At 28.1% G+C, this 24,958-nt stretch overlaps 1 protein-coding gene across 2 annotated transcripts; it reads left to right on the top strand.

Moving 5' to 3' along the window:
- The first annotated feature begins 228 nt into the window (after nt 1-228).
- Nucleotides 229-24,958, top strand: LOC144837968 (uncharacterized). Of its 2 annotated transcripts, XM_078693284.1 has the most exons (10): nt 229-322; nt 627-884; nt 14,756-14,954; nt 18,221-18,457; nt 18,966-19,084; nt 19,384-19,555; nt 19,790-19,940; nt 20,250-20,583; nt 20,904-22,046; nt 22,077-24,958. In XM_078693284.1, the coding sequence occupies exons 1-10, from the start codon at nt 302-304 to the stop codon at nt 22,335-22,337; spliced, it is 2,895 nt and encodes a 964-aa protein (XP_078549410.1). In that variant the 5' UTR covers nt 229-301; the 3' UTR covers nt 22,338-24,958. The 2 variants fall into 2 exon arrangements, with proteins under 2 accessions (XP_078549410.1, XP_078549409.1); XM_078693283.1 differs by having other exon boundaries at nt 20,904-24,958.

Raw genomic sequence — 24,958 nt, 5'->3', positions numbered from 1 at the left:
CATTTGTTTTAAATGACGAAAGAGCTCATAATCATCGACGCAAGCACTATCAAACATTTGAAATTAAACAATGATAATATCAAAATCGGAAGATTAGTCTCGTCCGGTGGCTTTGGTTTCGATAGAAGAGCCTATTTATACATGCAAATGATTTTGAACAAGTAGTAGCGGCCAAATAAATTATTCAAATTAGACCAAAGTAATTGTGACGTCACGATAGGAACAACAAGTGTGTATGTATGAATGTGTCTCTCTGCCGAGCAGCTCCGCGGTCGCTCGCTAATATTAACCGAAATTCGAAATGGACAAATATAATGTAGAAGTAAGTACAGTATTTCATTTTTTAGTAGTTAAATCTTGAATATATATAGTACAATATTGTGATATTAGTTTGATTTTAGGAGGTTTTGTTTAGGTGAATTTCAATGATATTATTGATGATGTCCGCGTTCGTCATCGCATAATACCAGCCCAACTGTTGTAATCAAACTTTGCTATCCAAAGTTGACCTTGTTTTATATGAGCAACAAATTCGAAATGTCCTTGGCAAACTTTATAAATTACTCATTATTTAGTAACTAATTCTGAATTTTAAATAATTTAATTAATTTTAATTAATTCTACAGTTTATTGGTTCATCTTGCGGCGAGCACGGTCCATACACATTTTATAAAAGCTTTAAATATTGTAAAGATGGCATCTGGAAGGTGTTGAATTTAGGCGAATTCTTTTACGTACGAACGTCCCGCACTGCCCCAATTTGCATCGCAGAGCTTCAGTTATTATGGAATGACAAGGGAAATGGAAACCAGTTACTGTCAAGTTGTAGACTTTATTATCTCCCAGAGCATATTCCAAATGGAAGGACTCAATTCCATGGACAGGTAAAAATATTTTAAATAAATTATGAAAATAATTTTTTTTATATACCACCAGCCAAAGTTTCTTCTATAAAAACGCCCAAACAATTTTTCAATTATGTTTTGTTAACAATCATGAAAGTTTAGAAAGCCTAATTTTTTAATTTGAATGATATTTTTTTTGTTGTATATTTTTTTGCTGAATTTAATTGATGACCTTTGACATTATACCAATTAATGTTTAAATAAACGTCTTTTGAAAGGAGTTAATTTACGATTTATACAGTGTAAATCCTTATAGAGCAATTTCCTGTTGTTTCATACTAGGACGACTCAATTTGATGTTTAACAAAGTTCACTCCAATTATATATTCCAATATTATAAATTGTTTTATTTTCACAGATAAGTTTAAAATTATTTTGTTCTTTTAAATAAATAATAATTTCTAATTAGAAATTCCAGTTTTAAAATAGTTATATGAAAGAAAATTAGTCTAAGGAATATTTTTATGAGACATTTTTGCTGGTATAAACTGTAATGATTATAATATCAATAAGCCCTTACTCAGTATTTGTGTTTTTCTTTTAAATTAATCTTGCTTAAATGTGGAATTAGCCATTTCAATTGAATTAATTAAATATATGGCATTATTTGACAGTTTATTTGATATTATTATTAACAAGACCAATTTTATCAAGTAAACTTTAGTTTATATTATAATATATATTCTAAATTTTGTAATTTTAATATATGGTAAGTATTTCAACTATTTTATTAGTAAAGTTTAATAATAACTTTGTTGGTTCGTTTCGACTGTTTAACTAAAATTTGAGGGATATTAATTGTTGGTGATTGTTAGAACGGTGCGTCATGGTTGGTGAACACTTTGTTAAGGCACAACTTCTACACAATGGACATATACAATAGTTTTATACTCTCTATTATCATGTTATAACAAATAGGCTTACCTTTCAACAAACATTCCAATATCACTAAGCTACCATACTTCATAATTATCTCGGTTGAATATTAATATGGAAATCCTAATTATATTAATTAGTTAATATTATTTAAATTAATTTTTTTAAATTTACCTATTTGATTTAGCAGGTTGTTGTTTATTTATAACTGTATAATATAACTTATATAAAAATAAGATAATTATAAAATGAACTAAAATGGGTTGACCAACTAGCATAGGTGTTTAGCACCTGTTTGGTCTTTCCTTGCCCCCTTTTATAATTGTTTTGTCTTCTTTGTATTGTATATGGCAGAAAATTGAATAAATAAATAAATAATTAAGGCATAATGATTCTATTCAAACTTATAATAATGAAATATTACTGGAAAAAAAGAGTTTATACAGGTATTTTTATTCCAGTAAGACTTAAATCCTTCACATGTTTTTGCTACAGTTATGGTATTGAATCAAGTTTTATTTGAAAAAAAAGTAATAAAATTGATTTGCAGGTTTATTTTATGTTATTTGTTCCTTAGGAAAATAGGATATAATAATGGATATAATTTTATTTAGAATAAACAAAAATATTAATATAGTATAATTACGAATTACAATATGTTTAAAAATAATCAATTGGAATATTATTTTGAAAAAACCCACAATATTATAAATAAACAACTAAATTAAAATAAAAAACAGTTTAAATATTGTTATAATATTGTAATTAATTCAGTCTTAAAACTGCCATTAAATACCTACAGCACCAGTAGTAAACCACAAAGTTTATATTACATTTATTTTATTGAGGTTTCCTTGTTTAACCTTCGACCCTAAGAATTCTAACGTCATGTTTAAAAAAACTGTAGGCGAAAAATAATTTAATAATAAAAAAACAGTTTCTTAATTTTAATTCAAGTTTGTGTTTATAATTCATTACCAATATTTTATTATAATTAGTTACTTTAGTGATTTACTTAAATATTGTTAGTGAACTTTCCTGCTGTGCTTAAGTCAGTTCTACTTGGCAGGGGTGTTGGCTTTCACCTATAGAAACACTTTGCCAGATGTAAATTGGTATACAGTATATACAACAAAACTTTGAAATGGAATATGGTCCTGATTAAAGGTCTTTTGAATTTAGTCAACTGAAGATGTATAAGGCCACACCAAATAAATGTCATGTTTCTCGTCTAAAAAATTGTATTTATAAATTTAAAAACTTTGGCTAACATTGATTTATTTTAAAGTTTTCTTTTGTTGAAAATAATTATATTTATATTAAATTTTTAGAATTTTGTTTTGTCAGAGCATGGAAATGAAATAAAATTTAAAAAAAAGCATTATTAAATATAATATGGTAATGGTATGGGTGTTGTATTTCATTGTAATACAGTACAAACTGTATTTTTTATTTATTTGATTTACTAAATCTAAAAATATATAACAAAGTTAAAAACTGTACTTCTAAAACATATAGAAAAGCTAAAGTATATTTTTTAATGACCAAAATCAAGATAGACTTTGAACTGTGTTGTATAATGATAAGGTATATTAACCACAGCACAAATGTACAGTAATGGAAAACCTTGAAACAGGTTTTATTTTTTAACAAATAAAACAAATCTACAATACTACCAGTACTACCCACATAGTAACCTACAGAACCATCTACACAATACTAATACTGTTAATAATAAAAAATAAGCTATTCAAATTTATTGTTTAAAACAAGATATTGAAGTTAATATAGTACTAAGTGAATGGAACAGTTGAACCAGCAGTAAGTTGTTACGACTGTGATAATAGATATTTTTTTGTAACCAACCATTGTTAAGTACGTTTTGCCGATAAATTCTGTTCTTTATTGAAGAATTATACTGATAATTTATCCATGATTAAATATACACATACTGTCATACTGTATGCATACTCTAATAAATATTTTATACAGTATGAATGACAACAGTGGTTAACTTTTTGAAATTAAAATATTTCATCACTACTACTGTAGGTATTATAAAATTAATAAAATTTCGTAAAATAATCAAACATTTAAAAACATATATTTTCCACATATAAAATAATTTATTTACAGTAAATCTAAGTGCCACCGTTGTAAAAGTGAAGTTTTCCAATAAAATTATTATTAGTACAGTAAATTCATAGTTTAAAAAAAAATTATTTTAAAATTATTTCTTACTCTCTATACACTTTCAGTGTACAATAACAAGTAAATGTTTTACTTTTTTAAATCACACCAAATAAATGTCTAAAAAAAGTTGTTAAATTGTCAAAATAAAATAAACAATTGTATTCATATCAATAAGATTCCAAAATAATTTGTTTTTTTTACAGTACTGTATTAAATTTAAATGGAACGACATCTTGGTATCATCAATGATATTTCTGAAATAGACCATACATATTTTATTTATTTTTCAAGATTGTTTTAGAATTATAAATAGTGAAACAGCATGAACCTTGGACGGCGTATTTATCAACTGTTTAGCTAGTTAAAAGCCAGATTGGTTCTGATTAAAAGATACCAATAGAGTGATTGTTATTAAATCCTGGCGTGCATTCCATTGTATTTTGTTTATGGCTGCGGATAACGACACTTCCACACTTCCTCAACTTCCACTCATTACAGCTTGAGGAAAGTTGATTTTACCATGAAAGAGTCAGATTAAATTACAAAAGTAGCTTGTTTGAAGAATAAATTTGAAGATAATTTGGAATTTATTTACAATTTTTTAAGAACAAAAACAAAATCATATGAAAAGTAAAATAGCTATTATTTAACAACGAAAACAAAATTATTTTACTAAAATTATTTTATTGAAAATGAACAAATAAAATTTGAAATTTAGAATCATATTAATGGCTTAGCTCACCTTTTTTGGAGTTTGTTTTATAATATGGTACAGTATATCAAACATATTTAGTGTAGACTCTGATATTTTCAAAATCGAAGAAAAAAATTAATACATTTATCATGGTAAGTATGGTAGTACAGTATGTTATCTTTTATTTACAGTTTTGCTTTAGCCTAGACAGCCTCTAATTTTTGTCGAAAGATTATGAATTAAATAAATTAATTAATGTAAAAGTTAACATTATTGATAGGTAATATCTATACAAATGTATATAGGTAATATATCATTAAAATGTATATAGGTAATATCTATACAGTAAAATTTATTAATATTAATATATAGCTGCTTGATTAAAATTTAGTAAATTTAATATATATTCAAATAAGATTTTTTAATTTGATATAGTTTGACAAATTAATTGTTGAATAATAAATTAAAGCATTCTATTTATAGCGCATTACACGTATGTAAATTCTCTTGTATCTGTGTTCACTGCACAATGCAACAATGCTACAGTAGATATGGTTAGTGATTTTGTACAAAAAAGTAGGTTAATAATTGAAAGATTATTCTATTGGAGGTTATTAGTGTGTATTATTAAACAAATTCACAAGTATCTAAGGTAAATTTAGTATCATATTTAAATTTTAATTACTTGTGAGCTTGCTAAATCAATGTCTTAATAAAACTTATGTTTTTCTTAGTAACACAAACTGTTGAATTTTATAAAGCCATCTTTTTGAACTATTAAGAAAGAAATATTTTAATATTTTCAACTTTATCGTTTGTTTACTAATAATACCATTCAACCAATGCTGCATGGTATTAATGTAAATTGTAAGTGACTTTGTTAATTAGAAATGTTAAGTCAGTACGGTGTATTTTTAGTTTAAAAACAAATGGAATATTTCAGATGAATTTAAAGATGACTTGCTTGAATCAGTAGTAATTATTCAGAAATGAACCACTTCCTAAAAAAATATTTGTGTACATACAACTGGGAGCTGTCTGTTGTGGTGGTTAACATGCCTGCCTTCCAATCCCAAGGTCCAGGGTTCAATCCATACCTAGTGCTAGGGATGTAACCAGAGCCTCTTTGTTCCACTCCCCTAGGCTCAAATGAGACTTACTGTAGTTTATACAATTATGGTATAGTTTATTCATCATGTAATGGCGAATTAGTTACTTGCTGTTGGTATAGTATTGAAATTTTAAAAAAAAGATAATTTGTAAATTTTTAGCACAAAATTGACATAATACATGAGTGTTATTTTAATGTAAACAACACAATGTACCCAATCAATTTACAATAAAATAATTTAAATAATATATTTTAAAATTCAATTGAATACTTAGTTTTCGTTTCCAAACAAAACAAAAAATCAATCAGGTATTTCTACTGTAAACTTTTTGACACAGTAACAAATTTGACACCTTTTAAATAAACACATTATTTATTATAAAACAACTATTAATTATTTATTACAAGAACAAAAAAATTAAACCTTCCATTAATGATTACATTAATGTTTTAATAATTGCTACAGTGTAACCTTGTGACGGCAAAATGTAAAGCTACTCTACATTTTTTGTTTTGGAAAACAATAGAAACAAAACTAGATGCATATATCTGAAAAATAACTGATAATAAAATAAACAATTGTTATCATAATTTATCAGAATAAAAATGTTTTTTAATAAACAGTAACAAACTGTAATAATACTTTTGATTAATATAGTAAATTCTTTTCTCAATATAATTTGAATATTATAATCAGCAACTTGTGACGATATTTGTACTGGTAGAGATGACAGATGTTGATTTTAGTAATCGGCCGATACAAAAAACAATAATGAACAAATTGAAATTGATAATTATTAATACTAATTTAATGATGTTTTAGACAACATAACAATTATGATACAATACAAGAAATAGTTTACAAGAAATAGTTTACAATAAACAGTTTACAAGAAATAGTTTACAAGAAATAGTTTACAATAAACAGTTTACAAGAAATAGTTTACAAGAAATAGTTTACAAAACAAGAAATTGCGAGTTATTGTAGTAAGAGGCCTACAGTACAGTATCTCTATAGTTATTATTTTACATTATTTATATAAATCCAAAGGCAAATTACTGAAAAAATGACAATGATGTAGGTATCAGTGGCTTGATCTTAGTGGAGATACAAAATAAAATAAGCACTGAAAAAATGACAATGCTATGGGTATCAGTGGCTGGATCTTAGTGGAGATACAAAATAAAATAAGCACTGAAAAAATGACAATGCTATGGGTATCAGTGGCTGGATCTTAGTGGAGATACAAAATAAAATAAGCACTGAAAAAATGACAATGCTATGGGTATCAGTGGCTTGATCTTAGTGGAGATACAAAATAAAATAAGCAAAAAGCTAAATTAAAATGATAAAGTAAAACAGCCAGAAAAATCAGCAGAGCTTTAGCAGAGTTATTTTATAGTTTTATTTATATATTTACTTTGGTATTTCACTATGGGCTTTTTTCTGCTGCTAAATGGCCAATAATTAATCATTTTGTTATTTACGGTAAAATATAATAAAAATTATATACAGTATAATCATTAACTATATAACATATCAAATTAATTTAAATATCATTAAGACTTATTCCAACCCAACTTGTGACAACTCAGTCAGGTAAAAGTGTAGTGTAGTTTTGGATGTTCACTAGTCATGTGGTTTTGATTGATGTGATTTCAATTCCAGATGTTATGAACAATGTTAAGACATATAACATCCACTTTCAGATATTTTAACATACTGTATGCAGTGTTGTATGAACATTATATTTCCCTGTACATTCTTTATTTCATGTTTTTATATAATGTGTTTGTATTACAAATATTTTATGAAGTTAATAATTATTTGAATATAAAAATTAGTTCTTATTTCTTTGTTTATGCTCTTTTTTCTTTACTAGTTGACTCTCATGAGGTTTTGTTGTGGCTGTGTGTATATTTTTCTTTTCCCCCCATCTTTTTAGAAATATAATTTAAGCAGATATTAACACGTGACATGAGCAGTAGAAAACAATGCTGTAAATTATAACAAAAATGAACAATAACTGTAGAAATAAAAGAGTTTAAATATAAAAAATATGGAGATATAAGAGTAACAAAGCTAATAAATATCTTGAATAAAATTTCAATTGAGTTAAAAATGTTTGATCTTTAAATTTACCCACCTGTTATAAAAGTCTTCTGTTAATTTGAAGTTTAGTTATTCTCGCTTGAAGACATTTTAACAAAGTAACTTTTGTTACTCATAGTCTAATATAAACCCACAGCCTATTATAACAAAATGTGAATTTATAGACAGACAAAACATTGACTTGTGCTGTTGATTTTACTTTATTATACACAATATCCTTGGGTTTTACATTGCCTATAATAAAATATTCATGCTTGCCAATTCAAGTTAAAAGTAAAAAATACCATTTATTTCTCATTTTAAATTCATAATAATAGTATATAATAATTTGAGTTATAATAGGGGACTTATACTGGGTGAAAAAAGCAACCCCTGTAAATTATATATTTTAAACCCATATTTAAGCATTAAATATACTTAAATATATTGACCTTAAAATTAATTGTATTAATTTTATGTATTTGATTACATTTTTAATTGGATTTTACACATGTACTATACATATTATTATTATATTAAAATATGAATATTCATTGATTCCAGATTTAAGTATAATATGGTAGGTTTGTTATCAATACATACTACCCTTAAATGTATTACAGTAATTTAATGCATTTGATTATAATTTTCCTTTTATTAATTCATTTATTTACAATGTTTTGTTTGTTCATTTGATTGTTGAGTAACTATTCATTTTACTCGGAAGTACTTCTAATGATGGACGGAACGTGATGATTGTTTTTTTTGGGAGTTCCGTCAGAAAAGGAAGTTACTAACTTTTAAACCATATGATCGTATTTTAACATTCCTAAGTTGAACAGTCTGTCTTACAAATTAGCTCATTTTATTTTTAAACTTTGTTTCTATCATGTACTGTATTGTAAATTCATTTTATATTTAACTTCTAAATATATTAAATTATATAAATCCAAAGGCAAATTACTGAAAAAGTGACAATGCTGTGGGTATCAGTGACTGGATCTCAATGGAGATTTAAAAAAAAGTGAAAAGCTAAATCAAAACAATAAAGTAAAACAGCCAGAAAAGTTAGCAGAGCTTTCGGGCAACACAAGCCCTTCATCAGTGCAAGTGAAAGTACTTGGACAAAGATAGATATAGATAAATTAAATTATATAAATATTTGTATTTGTAAATTTGAAATCATCATGTACGCTGAACGTCTTGCGACATATTTCATATAACAAAACAAAGCGATTATTATTAAGTTTGCATAGACTTATTTATTTTTCTTTTCATATTATTTTCTATTATTTTTATCCATGTTGTTTTGAGTCGTCTTCTTGGTCTCATGACTTTTCTCATAGATTCGGATAGAGCTCTTTGCCCTGGGATATCAGACGAAGATGAAATATAAAATAAAAATGAACAGAATTTATAAACCAACATATTATTATTATTAAAATTTAAAATACATTAATATTTTGAAGTTAGATCTTTGATTTTCCACTAATTTTACCAAAAATTAGATTCTATATTCTATTTGAACTTGGCTAATAAAGCTACAAGTTCTGGGCATAAAATCATGCCAATTCCAAAACAGAGATGCCAACATTTCATTTGATTTGAATATATCATACATTAAAAAATTAGTTCAGGAAAAACATTTTTATAATCGAAAGTTTAAAATCATAAGCATGTAATTATTAATTAATGATAAATCTGGTAATAGCATAATTTATAATTGAATATGGTATTCATTTATTATCGTCAGCCTGGTATTAATCGTAAAAGGTTTGTAATACCATCAGGCTAATTAATTCAACAAGTATATCTGTTCTATCTGACCTTTGAACTTTTTATGGTTGATTTTACAGTATGTTGTATTGTAAAAGCCTTCAGGATATATAAAGAAGAATATTTAATTTAGGGCAAGATTGGTAAATAACAGTTCAGTAGTTTTGCTTCCAATCCTAATAAATAAAATATTGTTGCATAATTTTGAAAATACTAGTCCAAAAAAATATTTATAATATTATAAATTTAACAGGCATAGATAAATTCATCATAGGCCTGTAGATAGTTGAAAGGTTGCAACACATTTGTTATGATATTTAATAATTTAAAAATAAAAATTTCAATTTTAAATGGTAAAAACTCTTTTTAGCGATTTCTTAAGCGCGTTCATTGTATTTTAAATCTCAATTTACACTTCCTGTTTATGATTGGTGTTTCCCACCAAACAAAATAATGGAATATCCCAGAATAAATTATCTTGGTAATTATATTTCAACCCTATTTAAAGAATGGAAGAGTCTAGAGTGACAAATATGCTTGTTTTAGTAGTTCTATACCTCTAACCCTTGGAACAAATTTGCTGTTTTTATCTATGTTTATAAGGGGAGTGATTCTTAATATACATTGCATATTATTCTGAACTATACATGGAAATATTTAGGTTGCAATGGTTTTTTTAAATATATTATCAAATAAATTAATAAAAATTTATGACATTGAAATGCAATTTGCATTTATATTTATAATATTTCTATAAAATTAAGTATTTCAACTTAAGTTTGTTCATATTGTTTAAAATATCAATATTCTTAATACTGCAGTATTATAGTAATAATAGTATAGATATTGATTTATATAATGATATTAAATTCATCTTTTTATACAAGGAGAGAATGGAAATTATATTTAACTTATGATAATATTAACATAATTTACTTGTGCCCGTATTTTTTTAATAAATTTTATATTAATTAATGATACCATTCTTTGCTATTATATGAACACATTTCATAAATTATAATTTTTTATTATATCAAGTACTGTATGTTTATGTGTAAATAATGTACCTGCATCTTATAGTACAATAAACATACAATCAATCAATCTTATTATACAGCCAGGCTGAGTGCCAGGCTTATCAATCTCGGGGTCATGGTTCAAATCCAATTCTCACAAGGAGTTTTTAAATAACTTAATTAATAAATTACAATAGACATTGTTAATTGAAAATAATTAAATTAATTTTTAAAAATTATAACATAAACTTGTAGTTTGTGTAAACTTTTATATTATATTATACAAGATAATTTAACAACTAGATACTTTTACAAAGTTAAAATTTATTTTAAAGTTTTCTAATAATAATAATAATATGCTTAACTTTGATAAACTTCTGAATATTCAAAATAATGCGATTAGGATTGATATTGATAATTTATTATTTTCCTGTACACAAATATTGCACTTAAAAACAAACTATGTTTTAGTTAAATTATATTAAGGCTAGATGCAGTCTCTTAAAGCAAGTTTTAATGAATCGTGAGTCATCTGAGGGTAGAGGGCTATAAGTTAAAGTATAAACATCTGGAGAACTGTAGATTCAGGAATACAGTATTGATAAATATTTATAATACTAAGAAGTATGGCAAAGGAAAATAGCAGACTTCGCAATTTAATCATTTTATTAGTGCTAAGGATATCTAGTATTTCTTTTTATTTTCAAATAATTTTGTAAATTCAAATTCCAAGTTTCTCTTTTAAATATGAATAAATTACAGTACAAAAACTACAATACAAACAACTAAACTACAGCATCAAAGAATTTTAAACATAATCATATTACCAATAGAAACTACATGTAAAACATTTATTATATTATTTAGTAATAATATTTCATTTCTAAAATAAACAATATAATTCCTCTAGAAAATATCTATTTGACATATTTTGTATAATCCGACGAATCATTGGCGGAATTGAATATGTAAATGGAGCAATAGAAATAATGCTATCTCTAAAGTGGACTTAATCTATTATAGTGTGCCGTTATTTATATAAGATAATGAAATCTAACTCCTCAATCGCGAGTGATTCATATTTTACCACATGCAGAGAAGCTGCACCGTTACTGAAAATCATTGACAATTAGAGCGAATGAAATGATGATGTATTATTTATATTGAACGTAACAGTGTTATTAACCTTGTTATGTACTTCTTCCTAGAAGTGATAATTACATTTAAAACTGCAATAACTCTTCAGTTTTTATGCAATAATTTGTTTTTAAAAATTAATTGTCAAATAAAAATATTTTTAATTTTGTTTCCACTAGATATATTTTAAATAAATTATATAGTATAAATTAACTGATTTCTCTATAATTAGAGTATACAAATTTAGTACACTGTGACTTATCATCAAAATAGGTTTCATTTTCTTTGCATTTAAGGCCATACATACATTTTTGTTCTCTGGTATAAAACCCACACAAACATCTTAAAGAGGATGAGACTGAGAGAGTCCATTTAGTGTTTATTTTTTACAAAAATATTGTATCTGCGTTCAATTTTCTTCTTTTCTTTCTTTTTTTTTTATTAAAAAAGACTTGATAGATCGAGTTTGATTTAGGTACAGTACCTGTAATTACCTGTGGATTATCTTTAAATTAATACACTACCCTTTGACCTTTAATTCCTTTGTAACTTTTGTGATGATAATGAGTTACTGATTCCAATACATGTCAGGGCATTCACATAAAAAACAAAACCCTCTATTGTATGCTTGCCATGGTTTAGTTGCCACAGCTTTATTTCTTTTGTATAAGTTTACACAGTTTATACATTTAGAAAAAAAAAAGTTTCGAATGTTCAGATAAAGTTTTAAGTTAATAAATAACACTCCCTTATTCTGTTGATTTGATAACATTTTCTAGAAAAATGAAAAATATATACAGGCATAGAAGAAATTCTGACCCACTCAGAAATTAAATAATTTGTTTAAACAATAAGATGAGGAAACCTGTGTGAATGTGAAAAAAAGCTGTCCCAACCGAGATTCGAACCTAAAACCTTCTATATTTTTCTTCAATATTCTCTTTTATTTCCTACCAGCTACGATATTCTTATTTCTTTTTTTTTTAGTACTGTATATAAAAAAAATTTTTTTTATGAAGATACTTTAACCTGAATTTTATTTGTATTTTTTGGTAAATTTTAAGTTCTTCTTAGAAAGTGTACAATACATGATTGAATAGAGATCAGAATTTCATAACAAGGGAATTGTTCCGAGTCGCCAGAAGCAGGTATTGTTGAAATGCTTGAATTTCCTCCAAATAATGAAAGTGAAGGATTATATTGGTATTTATTATCCATTGAGACTTGGCCTTCAAATTACAGTACTACATGTTAGGAAGTATCACAGGTTTCATATCATCTCATGTTGACAGCATTTATATCTTCTTCTTCAGACTTCTTTCAGCACTTCCTCATTCCTTATTACACAATGCAAAATTTAAAAACATCACACATATTAAGACAAGACATGAAACAATCAATATTCGACCTGTCCTAAGATTTCTGACAAATTTAGAACAATAAAAATCTGAACTTAAGCTGTTAATAAATTTTAAATTAAAAATTAGAATAAAAAAAAAAGAACCTTGAAATCTATTAAAATTAAGTGTGAAATTTTAAATTTATCCTTGGTGTGTAGTACTAAAAAATATACAGAATGTTATTTCTGCATTTGAGGTGATTTATGTCAATTTATGAAATAAAGAGTGGGAGTATTGTCTGAATATTATAAATCAATTATTTAATTTTACCGCATTGTTATGTCTGAGTATCACTTTAATCAAAATACACAATTCTTTTGTGATAACTATTTCTTTTAAAATTGTTGAAATCATATATATATTTAAATAATCCGTCTAAATAATATTTACTGAATTAAATAATAAATTGTGTACTTTCTGTAAACTTTAAATTAATAAATCAATATTTGCAGTTTAGTAAACTTTAGTCAATGTTTACTAGACTCAAACTTGTACTAATACTTAGTTAAGATTGTTGTACTACTGAACTAATACTTAAAATAAAAGAAACAATATTTCATAATATTTTATACAGTACTGCAAACTACCTGAAGAAAAAATGTTAAATTATGACTCATTAGAGCAATTAAATTTAATCCAAGAACAAACTTAATTTCATTTGCATAAATTAATTGTTTTCCTATTTCTTGTACCTCAATCACTGATGTCAACCAGTATTTGTTTTGTTTTCTTTTGCACAGTGTTAGTTGATCTCCGCTGCAGTAATTTTACTACATTTTTATCTTTTTAAGAAAGAATAAAAAGTTTGTACATTTCGTTAGAGTATCTCAGCAGTGTTTTTCACTCGTGACTCACTTGCTGACTAGTTGCCAGGAAATTTTATATAAATGGCAAATTATTTGAAATGTTTGTTGTTACATCTGATGCATCATATCCAGATGTGCATTTGTCTAGCTTTTAATTTATTTTAATCACAAAAGAGCAAACTTAATTTTGAATTCATTTTAATGTTTTCTACTTTCCAGTACATTATGAATTCAATTTTATTCAACTGCAGTCAATAATTCATGAATATATCGATCTTATTCATGAACTATTGTATATTTTATATATTTTTGCATAATTGTATGTTCTGTATTTTCATGTAGAGATAATATCGCTCTATGGTATTATGTTGTTATCAATAAACTTTGGCCAATTTGTTTTTCAATCCAGTTTTCTTACGTATGACTTTGATTCTTAGCCAGTACAGTACTTTTTATGCAAATCAATGATAATACTTTATTTATACACAGACACTTAACTGAACCATAAGTTGGTATAAAGCGGTGCTCAAAAGAAAAACACAAAAGCATGTGCTTGTTATAGAAAAGAAAACTACACTATTATAAACATTAGCTACCTACTTATAGCAAACAAAATTATAAAAATATTCTCACAATTAAAATGTAATAAAATAATAAGAAGATACCATTAATAATTTAAAAAAACCTATAAAATTAAGTACATAAATAATACATTTTTTTTAAATAAATAAATTTTGTTATTCTTTTAGGATGAAGTCGTAGCCAACCATAATAAAGTAGTATTAAAATTACACGACCTTCTTCAATGGATTTGTGAGGATCTTATCTGGCCGAACGGCACTGATACATTATGCTATGAAAAACATTCCACGAAGGAAGACTGTAGTCAACTGTGGATTTCAAGTGGACTGAATTTCAAAGAGGTTAAAAAATGCAAACTAGAGATTGGTAGGTTGGGCATATTATTACTCATTTAATTCTATTTGTTGAAATAGTTTTGCTTGGGCTGTATTTGCTGAAAAACTATTTATAAAACAAGAAATATTTCTTACAAAAAACGCTGGCCGATTTTTTGACATAACAGTTTTAATTATTGTTGTTTTTTAATTAAATGATGATTTTTTTAATCTATATTGTATTAATAATTTAAGAAATAATGATTTATTATTTAGTTTAATTAATATTAAGTACCCTTTTAACCACAAATTGTTGTGTGTTGCTATAATACAATGACAACATTAAACATCCATCACTCACAATTAATGTAATCAATTTAAAAAACATTAACGATCAAATACAGTCTATATATTGATCGATTGCTAGAAAATTAAACTGAAACAATCACAAATTTACAAAATATGTTAGTTCTTTGGTTTTTGTTATCAAATGAGCACATTCCAAACAGCAAGTAAAACATGATTGATGTTGTCAGTGTGAGCACTCTGCTACTTGTGATTAAAGTATGACCTTAGGTCGAATGTTATGCATGAGTGGGTTTGATATACCATACCTCTGTACACTGTTCCCATTAGCTATGCTAACTGCAGGCATTTCATGATTAAATTTAATCTGTGATTCATTTTGTAGAAATTAATGCTTATTTTTTTACTTATTTATTTCCCTTTGTGTTAGAATGCAACATTTTAATTTCTTATTGGTTAATTTTTACAAAATGGTTTATTTAAAATTAATTGGTATTAAAATAAATGAATGAATAAAAGAAAATTATAAAATGAAATGAACCAATTATTACAGTATTTAAATGACAATGAAATGAACAATAAATAAATGACACATCACTGTCAAAAATATTTTCAAAGGTGGTGATATATCAATAACGAATATCTCTTATCAAAATTATCATTGTCCCTTTAAGTGTCAAGTATCATGGCATATGAAAGTTAAAAGTTTCTTTTTAAAAAACAACATATGAAAGGATGTGTAAAATATGATTGCAAATTAACTTACAAAGATTGTTTTAATAGATTAAAGTTTTTGATTTTAAAATTTATGAGTCATCAGAAGTGAATCAGTTTATTTTGATTAAATAAATAAAATTAAAACAATTTTGAAAACTTATTGGTAATACGGTTGTCATTTATAACCTATTGGCATAGCAACACCTGTGATTTGAACTTTGACATTGGAACCAAAAACAAATCACATGGTATTGAATGGAACCTTAATAATTAGCCACACCCATCAGGTCACATGACTTTGATTGATGTTATTGGCAGACTGCTTCCTGCTGCTGAGGCAATATGATATATAATTTGTGCAAACACTTCTTATCAAAGTCCCACTAGATATACAACTGCCAGATAATAAAATATGAATAATTAGGTAAATTGTTAAAGTTATAACCTTTTTTTTGCTCTACTATAATTTGATAGAGGCAAAGATGGGGGAATATTATTAGGGAGGTATTATTTCAAATTGCCTATTAATCAAGAATTTGTTTTACAATTTATCACATAAATATTCATTCATATGGTTGGTATATTTATTAACAAAAATTAAAAAAAGAAATCACTTAAAACATATAGAGTAACAAATTTCCCAATTCAAATAAAAATAATGACAAGATTCAACAAGTTAAAATGTCGGTCGAGTAATAGTATAAACTGTCCACAAAGTACAACAAACAACCAAATCTGTAATTTGAGTTTTTGTATTGTTTCTGCATTTATATTCATAGAATATTCTAAAAATAAAAATGATATTCTGTGTTGGTATTTTCTTCATATCTCTCCTTAATAATATAGTTTTTGTCCTTGGTTTTTAATTATACTCTTTCTATACCTTAATTAATAAGCCTGTTTATTTAATAAAGAAGGTTTTTTGCCCTGAAACTATTTACCCAGAACCTTGACATAGGCAAGTTATAAGCAAATGAAATAGATTAATTTAAACCTATCCTGCCTACTACAAGACTGTACTTACTAACTGTAGTCACTGGAAATATAGATATATATTTAAAAGTTTTCATGGCGAATACATTTTAGGTTTGCTGTCCAACATGAGTTTCCAAACATCCTGCAACTGTATATCGTTTTCACCCACATTTATTTATTTTAAATTTCATTCTGAAATATCCTGATTTGATTGTTATAAATATTTGTTATATTGTAATATTGAAAGTATATTTCAATTGTTTTCTTAATGTTTCTAAATATTAGTACAGACTTGAAGAGATTTTGTTTCTGATCATGTTCTTCATAAATGTGTCTAATCAGATCATGTTCCTCATGAATATTCATAAACTTATGTTTTGCATGAATAATTTATAACCTTGTGTTTCTCATGAATATTTATAACCTTGTGTTTTTCATGAATATTTATAACCTTGTGTTTTCATGAATATTCATAACCTTATGTTTCTCATGAATATTAATAATCTCTATTGTTCTTATGATTATTAATAATTTGATGCACACTAACTCACATTAATATTATTTAATTCTTTAAATTTAAAAAATATATTGGAACTTGAAATTATGTAAAAGTGACTATACAATTTAACGGAAGCTCAATTGAGCAAAGAATTTAGTTTATCAAAGAAACAGAAGATCATTGAAATCATAAAATCAAAGTGATAAATGATAGTAGATTCAAAAGTCTTAAAACAGTGTCTTCATTTAGGGATCACCTCAAATTTCTTTCATCGTCACTTTATTTAAATAAGCATTTATTAACTAACAATTTCAACAGTTTGGTACAGACTGGTGACTAAATTGTAAAACAATCTGTCGCAAAATGTAACAAATTCACGCTTCAACAAAAAAGTTCATAAAGTAACAAATTCACACTCCAATCAAAAAGTTCATAAAACTAACATTTTGCATTCGCTTTGTAGGCATCGGATGGCCCATGTAAGATATTTTTGTGAGGCACTTGAGAGAATAATAAACATTTTGATTTGTGTTTTTTAAATGATTGGATGATACATTGCACACCTGTTGGGAAGCTGTGCTAATGTTGAATAAGAAATAAATTGTATATTAAATTATCGTTGTAACATAGCAAAGGAGTGGAATTAATTATGTACATTGGTGGATCAAACCCACTCCCCCCAGTTTAATGAAAAAGATAGATTACATTAATCGTCTATCTCGTCCTTGTGAGAAATCCAAGTGTAGTTCAATTTTCGAGCCAGAGTGCTTGACAGAATAAAATAATTGAATTGAAATTTAAAGCTGTCATTTTACTTACAGAAACTAAAGAGACACAAGAAAGGCCACGAGTTCACATTGTGAGCTACCCTAAGTACTGTCGCTATAAAGCGGTTCTAAAAAGAATCGAGAACACACCAGAGAGGATGCTGACCGATTCTTATGTGACGGTGTTAGGTGGAATCGTGATGCCGCATAAGAACACAAAACTTTTATTCTGCAGGGACACAACGGATATTCCTAGTCTTATTAATCATAATAAGATATGTGATGAATTAGGTAAGTACTGTACCGCCTCAAACAATCCTTGTGTTGCAATAAATAGTTTTAAAAAGAAAATATGAATGGAAAGTGAGTTTAAGAATGCATTTTCAATGTTTGGTTTCTGAATTGTACCTTGAATAAGTAAATTCAGGACTAACATGCCAAACTTACCTCGATAAAACAACATAGGCCTTTTCCCCTCAAGGAGAAGTAACAAGAACTCTGCACACCCCAGACAGTGGTATCATCCTTAAACCATGCCTTCAGGTGGGCAAAACAGCCCATGCATATTTTACCATCTACTTAACACTTTTCTAAACCTCTGTCTACACTATCAATCTAATTTGACAAAAAAAGTGTGATGTGCCCAAATATGGTAGTGATATGACATCATCATGTTCATATATGGGTACATCGCATTTTTTTGTCACATAAAATTTGATAGTGTAGACAGAGCTTAAGTGGAATTAAGGATAAAAAGGTAAATTTTGTGTTTTTATGTACATTTTCATTCATTTTTCAGCACCAAATTTAAAAGGCAGGCCAAGAAAAAAACGTACACTAACCAAGGGATCAAGTGTTGACGAGGATTATGAACCTGTATTTAATGGGAATAGCAGTAAAGAAAATGACATTAATAAGGTAAACAATGACATAGTATGTATTAACAAACATTTTGATAACCCTTGATGCATCATTAACTCTCAAAGTAAATAAAAGAGTTAAGCTCTGTCTACAAAAAAAGTGTGATGTACCCAAATATGGTAGTGATATGCTTAAATATGGTAGTGATATGACATCATGTCCATATATGGGCACATCACATTAAGTTTGATAGTGTAGACAGAGCTTAAGGCTAGAAGAGAACATTCAAAGTTCTAAGAAAAGTATCTACCAGTTACAATCTTTTTACAGAATTTCTACCACTGATTGTTTTTCAGGTTAAAAAGAGACTTCTAAAGGTGAAGGACAGACGCATCCGGCCGAAGGTAAAGATTACACCAAGAATAAACAAAGTTAATGAAGAGGCGATGTTCCTTGCTGATTTAAAGAAATTCATGAATGTTGAGAAGAAACCGATTGATAGAATACCACACCTTGGATTCAAACAAAGTTAGTAAATATATTACCTAACTAACTGGTGTAAGCACCAAACTAACTGGTTTAAAGACCAAACTGACCGGTGTAAGCACCAAACTAACTAGTGTAAGGACCAAACTGATTGGTGTGAGGACCAAACTGATTGGTGTAAACATTAAACTAACTGATGTAAGCACCAAACTAACTGGTGTAAGCACCAAAAGAATTTTACTTAACATAATCTTTTCACTCTTCATCTGTTTTTAGTTGACTTGTTCTTATTCTACAATGAAGTAAAGAAACTCGGAGGCTATGATGCCGTCTGTGATCAAAGAAAGTGGAAAGTAATGTATGATGTTTTAGGGGGAAATCCTGGAAGCACCAGTGCTGCTACTTGTACAAGGAGGCATTACGAAAGGTATGATGGTTCATCTACTCTTTGATATCACCATGTTATGTTATAACACAAATGCATCCATGCCATCGGATTGGTTGATCTTTAAAAACATTCTCTCCATTCAACTCATATACACATTCATTATTTTGTATACTATCAGCCAAAGTTGTTGTCATGGCAGTGTTGGTGATGACACAGGTTTAAGTGATGTTGTTGTCAGATCTTAGTACTATGATAACATGTGGTTAGCCTTATTCATTTTGCAAAAGTATTCTTTAGTAAAAAATATCACTTTTTTGTGCATGCTGAACAATTCTCTTTGTTTTCTAGACTGTTGTTGGCCTACGAAAGACATGTCAAGGGAGACATGGTAATCAGTCCTCCAACACCAAAGCAGAAGAAATTATCATGTAGTAGGGAAACACCAAAGCCCTACGTGCCTACTGACATCCAGAAACAAGATGAGACCAAGACACAGATTGTGACCGACACTCAAACCCAAAGCAAAACCCAAATCCAAACCAAGATAGAGACCTTGAAACCAGTAGTTAAACCAATTCAAAGACCTGCAAAACCAAAGGTTAAGAGACCAAGAGCAAAGATGTTAAAAGACCATGTAAGGGAGATGGAGGAGAGGAAACGACTAGAAGCATTAAAGGCCCAGGTAAGCATTGAGAAATTAAAATTAAGTTCCTCTACAAACTGTACAAACCATGACTTAAGCTCTGTCTACACTATTAAACTTATGTGATGTGTCCAAATATGGTAGGGATATGCCCAAATATGGTAGTCATATGACATCATGATGTCCATGTATGGGCACATCACGTAAGGTTTGATAGTGTAGACAAGGCTATAGAAAAGAACATCATTTGTAGGAGGTATGGAACGCCACAAGCAGCAGGATGGCTTTAGCAGATAACACATTAATTAGTATTGTTATCTTTCTTACTTTCATTGTTTCGTTTTCTTTTGTAATTTCAGCAACTTGCTTTTCTACAAAATAATAAGCCTGTGAGTCAAAACAACATGGCCGCCATCGTACATGTAAAATCTGACAATCAAGCCATTGCAATAACTCCAGTTCAAGCCTCTATGCAACTTCAAAATACTCCAGCACTTGCGTTAGCTGCAGCATCAGCTCCGGAAAAGACTGAAACTTCAATAATTTCGCAACCTTCTTATCCCATCCTAAAATGCATGAGTCCGACGCCACTCTTTGCAACCATCAAGCAAGAAGGTCAAGCGGCGACTGTTCATACGATCCCGAACCCGGGTATTCAATTTATAAACGCATTTCAACCCGTCAAGCACGAATCACAAGTGGACAAACCAATTTCTGCTGCGAATGTTTCTGGAAAGAGCCAAGCAACTACATCGCGAGCTTCTGTTATTCAGCATACGCATAAAAAAGAGGAATTGTTAGATAAACCTGGTATGGTACAACAGTGTGATCTTATTCTAAGGCAAAAAGCTAATTCTCAAATCAAGGTTGAGAATGAAAGCAAAGACTGTCCAAGTAAACCGCAAGTTGTATCAAGTTCACCAGAAGATACCATCATTATAACACCTAGATTAATACCACCAATGTTGTACATGCATCATCCACAAATGATGCTTACCACCAATCAACAAATTGCTCTTATGCAAAACAATTGTACCCAAATGTTACAGTCGCAGTACAAACATCCACAATTTAGAATGGACACTGATAAACGCGCAGCGCATGTACGTAATGGGTCGGTAGCAAATCGCGTCTACAGTGTCCCAGAACAGGACGAACCATGTGATCTTAGTCTTCCTAAAAAGAGAAAAACTTCGGAAACGGATGTGAAACTTGTTAGATCTACAAATAATGTACTACATCATCCAAGTAGCAACCGTAGAAATGAGAGTAGCATGCGCTCTAAGCATAGCAAACATGTTGATAGGCACTTTCATAAAACACACAAATATAAAATGACCCCTGATTCACGAGGATCGATAACACAAGGGGTAATCGATAATAGGAAGCGACCAACGCTTCCAAATAGTCAAATTTCGCCGTTGAAAGGAGCGCAAGCCGAATCGTCAAGATTCACTATGCCACAGGTTCCCACATTGACTTTCAACCCGCTTACTGGGCTACCGCTTACTGGGCTACCGCTTACTGGGCTAGTGGAAGGAACACAAAATAACAACCTTGTCTTCCCAGATATCAAGTCACCTCTTTTAGCATCAGCGTGTCCTCCTATGCCTAGGTTCATATCGGGACAGTTGATGAGCCCACAGCTTCTGCAAGCTCGACATGATCCAACTGCCGCATTTCCGGACTATCTACGACAAAGAATGTTTCTACCTCCTTTCACAAGTGCTAGCCTTGTCACATCGACGCGGGTTCCCTCTGATGCAAAGCAAAGCCCAGTCTACAGGGCATAGTACATTTTTAGTAGATCTGCACAGCACATGCACACCAGACCAAATGCATAGAGAAGAAAATGCTTACCTTACTGGCATTGGTAAAGGTTTGGTATTACAGTTATGTGGTCTAGTACAGGCCTGCATCTGTATTGTCACTTATGTTACCAGAGCCTAGACATAGTACATGCTTATATATTAAAATCTATATTACGTTTAGGCAAGTATAGAACATAGTACATTACAGAGCATATTAGTAGGCACTAAGTATTGTACTATATATTGGGTGTATAATTATGTTCATATAAGGTATAGTATATGCTTATATTCAAATCTAGAACATAGTGTACAATACAGAGAGTGTTGTAAAATGCTTGTATTGGTGTATACTTCTGTTCATAATACAGCTTTGTATATACTGTATCACAATATGTAAATAAAATGGTTACCAATTCCTTCCTATTACGTTTGTAAACAAAAACCTATGCATTCCAAGTGTATATTATTAAGCTAAACAAAAACAATTAAAACATACTAATTATATTGTAATGTACACATTAATGCTCAGAAGTAAGATACACCATGTAATATGTAATAAAACAACATTAAATTACAAATGTTATTTATGAAAATTTAATAAATTTGCATAATGCTATTTATGAAAAAAATAAATTACATAAATATTATTTTGAAAAAATAAGTTATATTATGTTATTTATGAAAAAAACAAATTATTACACAATTTTATTTATTATTTACAGATATATTGTAATTTTTAAAATGAATTATATTAACTTTTTTGTTGAATTACTTTACATTATTCATATGCCATGCATGTTATACTGTGTTTAGGCCCCATACATGTTTACAGTATCACACCAGTATCCACAGTCTACACATATTTGACTGCTCTATGATGCCAGTTTGAAAATGAACATAATGTGATCACAGTCTGTTTAAAATAATTTTTTATCAGGTTTTGAGAGAGTATTTATATGCAAAAAAATAAGTCTTCCACTTATTTCTAGTCACCTTTCAAAGAGTTTATAATTGGAGTTATAAAGTTGTCATTTTGTATAAAATCAGGTATAGAATTGGCTTATACATATACTGTAATAGGGAGCTCTCGATTTGTGATGATCTAACAATTAGTTATGTCATATTCATTCATTGTAGGAACATTGGCTGACGTCAATCCTTACTCAATTCCTCTGCACAGGTTGGCCAGATTCTATGTGCAGGTGATGACACAATTTGCATATAGGACCTTGGTGGTCACAAATTGAAAGATCTGATATACTATTATATTAAATTATCTTGATAGTAGTGTGTTATACAGAACATAATGTTCATTTTATAATATAAATTATAAGTGGAATTAATAATATTTTGTGCCTCAATTTTGTAATATTGATGACATCACATAAATAGGACCAATAAATTCAAGCAATAATACAGCATCTATGTTTGATAAAAATACCAAAATACTGACATATGCAAGTTTGTCTTCCAAGTAAGAATAAGTGCCATCACTACTGTTTAAGTGTACCACATACACAATGCAGTATAGAAAAAGATTTTTTTATATATATAATTGTTTATATAATAGTAACAATATGTTCTATATCTAGTTGATATAGTTACTGTATGGAGTTAAGCTCTGCCTACACTATTAAACTTTATGTGACAATAAAATAAGATGTGCTCATATATGGACATGAAGATACATATTTGGGCATATCACCACCATATTTGAGCACACTTTTTGTAAAACTAGTTTGATAGTGTAGACAGAGCAATAGTTTGCATTATAATATTTGCCATACATGGTGCTTTAATAATTGACAACACTGTCTTCCATTGTGATTATGCAGGTTTGATATTTTACATATTCAAACCGGTACATATATCTATGCTTGTTTTGTGTATCCATGCTATCTAGCCTTGCAACAGATAGGCCTACAGTTAAATGCAACAAACATTGTATATTATGTTAACCATTGTTGGTTTAACCATGGATGTACTATTAATCCAAGGCTTATTTAGGGGAACAAAATCCATTATTGATGTTTTAAAAAGTGCCTATGAAAATTCAAATATTTACTATGTGCCTTAAATCGCCTGTGTGTGGCTTTAAAAAAAATTATAGTTTTGTTATTTTTTATAGAAATGTAGTAATTCATATATTATCAAACATTTTTATTAATTTTTTTTGTTAAAATGAAAAATGTACTAGTCTTTTTTCATTGTAATTTTTTTAACTTTCATTACTTTTTCAATTGAAGAATTGCCAATACGTTGTTTAATTCCATGTTTTTTTTTGGTATTGAAAAAAAAAGTATATATATAAAACAGTACATAATATAATAATTTAGATTACGTAGTTGTCTTCCATACACGAAGCTAAATATGTAAACACATTTGATGTATAGTATAAATGCACCATATGTATGTTTTCATCAGTATTTTTAAAATTTAATTTGGGAAATGCTTATCAAGTTGTTTATCTATGCAATAATAATAATATAACATGTTATATCTTCATCATTGTATTATTTCCAATATCCACCACTATATTATGTGTATACATTTGTATACTCATATGTACTTATAAACATAATTAAATCTATAGCATTTTGAAA

The sequence above is a fragment of the Antedon bifida genome, chromosome 3 (assembly GCF_963402885.1).
Source record: "Antedon bifida chromosome 3, ecAntBifi1.1, whole genome shotgun sequence".
NCBI lineage: Eukaryota > Metazoa > Echinodermata > Crinoidea > Comatulida > Antedonidae > Antedon > Antedon bifida.
The sequence above is the reverse complement of the archived record's forward strand: the minus strand, read 5'-3'. Positions and strand labels throughout refer to the sequence as shown.